Genomic DNA, 4,559 nt, shown 5'->3' on the forward strand with positions numbered 1-4,559 from the left:
GACACAAACTACTGGGGGAAATCTCCCTATTGTGGGAGGGGCAGAAACTCAAACTACCGGGGAAAACTCCCATTGTGGGAGGGGTAGAGACACAAACTAATGGGGGTAATCTCCCTATTGTTGGAGGGGCAGAGACACAAACTGCTGGAGGAAATCTCCCCATTGTGGGAGGGCAGGTACACAAACTACTGGGAAAATCTCCTCATTGTGGGAGGGGCAGAGACACAAACTACTTGGGGAAATCTGCTAATTGTGGAAGGCTCAGAGGTCAGAGGCACAAACTACTGAGGGAAATATCCCCATTGTGGGAAAGGCAGAGACACAAACTACTGGGCTACGTCACCCATTGTGGGAGGGGCAGAGGCACAAACTATGGGGGGAAGGAGTCTCCCTTTTGTGGGAGGGGCAGAGACACAAACTACTGGGGGAAATCTCCCTATTGTGGGAGGGGCAGAGACACAAACTACTGGGGGAAATCTCCCCATTGTGGGAGGGGCAGAGACACAAACTACTGGGGGGAAATTTCTCCATTGTGGGAGGGGCAGAGACACAAATTACTGGGGGGAAATGTATCCATTGTGGGTTGGGGCAGAGACACAAACTACTATGGAATTTAAGTGAACTTTGTAATCTTTTGATGGTTCACTAATTAGTTTTACTGAGTATCCCATTATTATATGTAATATAGATAAAAGACATTTTAAAAATCATATTTTATTTACATATTCATAATAAAAACAAAAAATGAAACATATTAGGTTACAATAAAAACATATTCTAATTTAATTCCATTAGCCAAGTACTAATGATTAGGGAACAATTAAACAAATTGACAAAATAAAACAATACTAATGGAAATTCAATGATATGTAGCCAATTATATGGATATGAATAGTAATCATTGAAGAATATTTTACATTTCAAAATTCTTAAAAATTTTCCAGAAAAGAGAAGAACATCTACAGGTCAATGGTAGAAAATCACAGCATGAGACACACCGTTTAGGTGACATGACCCATTAAAGAACATTTTGCTGTTATTATTATAACAAAGTCATTTACATAAGTTTACATAATGAACAAATTTGACATATTTCTCCATCATGTACATATAGTTAATATGTGTTTGCTATATATATATACTTTTATATATATTTATATATATATATATATTTTAGAAAACAAATAAAAGTATACAAGTTTTTATTCACAGAGGATAACTGTCATTAATGATTCAATATAACGGTTCTCTTTCTTGTGGGTAAATATATTAAACTACAAAATGACAACTATCAAAAAAACTTCCACTTCCCTTTTTTTTTCTTTTGCTTTTCTTGTGCAGCTTGTAGTTCATGGTTCTGTCTTTCTTGTTCTCTTCTTCTCTGTCTTTCCAGTTCCTCTTTTTTCATTTCCAGCTCCATGGCTTGTTCTTGTCTCCTCTTCTCTCGTTCTCTTCTTATCTCCTCTTCCTGCTCACTGATCTTCTTCTCTTGCTGTATTTTGGCCATGGCTCTCTTCTTCTCAATATTCTCCTGCTGAGCTTTCTTTTCACAATTATGTATATAAGTTATCACAAAGTTTTTTCGTTCTATGATTTCTTTTATTGGATCGTGTGGTTGATGTTCTATCCTAAAATGAACATCTTTGATGACTTCATGAAGAAACTTTAGCACCTCCTCGTGTCTTCCTCTGGTCTTAAAGTGATCTTCTTTTGTGTAGTTTTCAAATGAGAAAATTCTTTCAGCGCCCATATTTCGGAATACATTTTCTGTATCTGTGAGTTTCCCGCTGTTCTTGTGAGTGAGGACAACAATGGGGGACACACCTGAGACCGAAATAAATCGAATTGAGACAATGGACTCTATCCACCTTTAAACCACAGTTTAAAAAGAACCCAATTCTAGAATGTTTAGGCTCATGTGTCTCCAGTAATGATGAAGTTGTAAACTAAACACTGACAGATATTACTTTTCTTAGTTTCTCTATTATAACTGGCTATTGTGGCTCATCTATGTTTTAAAAATTATAGCACCCCACCCTCCACCCTTCTTTAGCTAAAAAACATAATTTGAAATATAATAATGAGAACTATAAGGAAAAAGGATAAGCCTGATCTGTACTGTGTGAAAAAGTAAATATGGGCAGCCAACAACACTGCCGGTGAATAATTCTGCATACCCAAATGCGTGCAAGTAATGGAAACTGTTCTGCCACTGGTGGAACAAAATATTTTATTGATTTTCACAAACAATTGTACTACTATCTGATATGGCTAAGCCCTGAAGAAAGTGGAGTCCTGCCCTCCGAAATGTGTTGGCTATGCATAATGGGTATGATTTATTAAAGCTCTCCAAGACTGCAGAAGATAAACAGTCGTGGGAGAACCTGGGTGATCCAACAAACTTGGAAATAATCTGGATCAGGATTGAAAATATTTTCCAACTAATAGCAAAGGGTTTTCAAGAAATAAGTGATTTCTTCAATTTTAAGTTTTTACAGAGCAGGATAACTTGAACAATCATGGAGCCCTTAGCATGTTCAAAATGATTGAAATCTAATCTCAGATGTAGCTGATTCCATCATGGCATTATTTACCCCCATTATTTACCCCTAATCAGACCATATACCTGTTAGATCTCTGCATTTCAGCAGAACTTTCTGTATGTTTTTCTGTTCTTCCTCTGGGATTGAATTTTTCACACTATGAAAGGAGCAGACAACATAACGTCAGTGCATTATACATATAGTAAGGTATTTTAACAGACACCAAAAGGTTATGAATGAGGAGAAGAGCTCAGGGGTGTCTGACTCTAGAATAGAGGGGGGCGTCAGCCAAGTAAATGCATTTTGGAGACGGATACATTGTATATTGTATGTTCTTCATGGGAGGGTCTATCATGCAATGCTATGCAGCCCATCTACAGGGGTTTAGTTTTTAAAATATTGAATGACAATTTGGCAAATATGACTAATAACAGCAAGATAAGATTGCAAAAATAAGAACAAGTACCTATCTAGCAAGTTGATTTCTAACTTGTTGAAAATATTTTTTCATATAAAGGCTATTTTTCAAATAGACGACTGTATCAAATAAAAGCATTTGGCAAATGTACCACTGGCTGTTTATTGCCCTACCCCCCCCCCCCTCCCTTCCCTACGGTGTGATCATTCCAACAAAATCTAATTACAGAACCAGTATTCTCTTACCTGTGAACAAATACAGGAAATATAAAATCAGAGGTTATCATTGATTTCTCTGCTCTAGTAATCCTGTCATTAAGCTCAAATCCTTTGGCCCATTCAACTTTCCCCAGAGGAAGAAGATTTCCTGAAATACAGAAACTGGAGAATTAGGGATGAACAACACATTGGCCCTGATTTACTAAAGCTCGCCAAGGCTTGAGAGAATACATTTCAGACAGAAGTGATGCTGGGTGATCCAGAAAACATGGAAAGGATTTTTAAAAATCATTTGCTATTAGCCAGCAAAAGTTTTGAATCCTGGAGCAGATCCATTCCAGGTTTGCTGGATCACCCAGCTTCACTGATGGAAGTGTATTCTCTCCAGCCTTGGAGAGCTTTCATAAATCAGGGCCATTACACAAACAAAACATTGAACAAATCCTGAAACAGCACTGCTCCTTCTGGTTGTCCTCCCTGGTGGTGAATCCATCGCCCCATTGTATACAATTCTATATAACATCCCCCATTTTTCACACAAGGAATTTACTCACCAAGCTGAGCAAAGATCTCTCCGGTCTCATAGCCGTCCATTTTGGACAGTCCTCGGTTATCCACCAGTGTGATGTTACTTGTGAGCTTATATGGAATTCGTTCCAGTGTACTGCCTGCATAATCTTCTTTCGCTTTGGCCCAGTTCTGATATTCTCCATCTTCCAGGACGTAGATACAAGTGTTAATGAAGGCAGATTTCCCGTGACCTAAAAAGCCGAAAAGCTGAATGAGGATTCTGTTGAACCCTTGATCACCATTCTTACATTTCTCAAAACTAAAACTATTAATATGACGTCTGAGCTCTTCTATGTCCATATCGTCTTTACAAGAAATTCATATGCTCTGTGATCTGCTGGTTGCAGTTCAAGTCCTAATAAATCCCTTTATGGTTAGGGAAAGTGTAAAATATCACAGCAATGTGTTTACAACGGCTGGGTGTGTACAGCTATTTCTTTTCTTATTTCCTTATTACTTGTGGAGATTCAGAGGCCAAAGATTTCAAGCTTTAGCTTCTCATTCTACAAACTAACAGAAGAATGAGCTATTCATGCTAACCAGCACCTATAATACAGCTTATACTGACTTGGAACAAGTATGCAGCCAGTGAGGTTATTCCTCTCACATCCCTACCAACTGTAAAGCATTAAAAAGAGACACAAAGATAAGGAAAATACATGTGACATACATAGCGCACCGTGCTGCAAATGAGCAAATATTGTGCATGGCTTAAAGGAGTATGGATGGAGTCTAAACTTACATGTTGTATATACTGCACACAGTCTGCAGTCCTTGTACCCACAAAATACACAAAAATCACTGTGCAAT

The 4,559-nt window shown here is 37.9% G+C and overlaps 1 protein-coding gene across 1 annotated transcript; it reads right to left on the minus strand.

Annotated features, from left to right (window-relative positions):
- Positions 1-713: 713 nt before the first annotated feature.
- On the minus strand, positions 714-4,103 carry LOC140334803 (uncharacterized). Its single transcript, XM_072417047.1, has 4 exons — positions 3,734-4,103; positions 3,207-3,327; positions 2,627-2,700; positions 714-1,824 (listed from the first exon to the last, which is right to left on the minus strand). Exons 1-4 carry the CDS (start codon positions 4,047-4,049, stop codon positions 1,292-1,294), a joined length of 1,044 nt encoding a protein of 347 aa, XP_072273148.1. The 5' UTR covers positions 4,050-4,103; the 3' UTR covers positions 714-1,291.
- Between the last annotated feature and the right edge of the window lie 456 nt (positions 4,104-4,559).

The sequence above is a fragment of the Pyxicephalus adspersus genome, chromosome 7 (genome assembly GCF_032062135.1).
Source record: "Pyxicephalus adspersus chromosome 7, UCB_Pads_2.0, whole genome shotgun sequence".
Classification (NCBI taxonomy): Eukaryota; Metazoa; Chordata; class Amphibia; order Anura; family Pyxicephalidae; genus Pyxicephalus; species Pyxicephalus adspersus.

Excerpts from the sequence above, each read along its gene's own strand:
- LOC140334803 (XM_072417047.1), bottom strand. The coding sequence starts at position 4,049 with ATGGACATAGAAGAGCTCAGACGTCATATTAATAGTTTTAGTTTTGAG. Across the intron at positions 3,328-3,733 it reads AGAGATCTTTGCTCAGCTTG|GAAATCTTCTTCCTCTGGGG; the intron begins GTGAGTAAATTC and ends TCTGTATTTCAG. Across the intron at positions 1,825-2,626 it reads GAAATGCAGAGATCTAACAG|GTGTGTCCCCCATTGTTGTC; the intron begins GTATATGGTCTG and ends TTTCGGTCTCAG.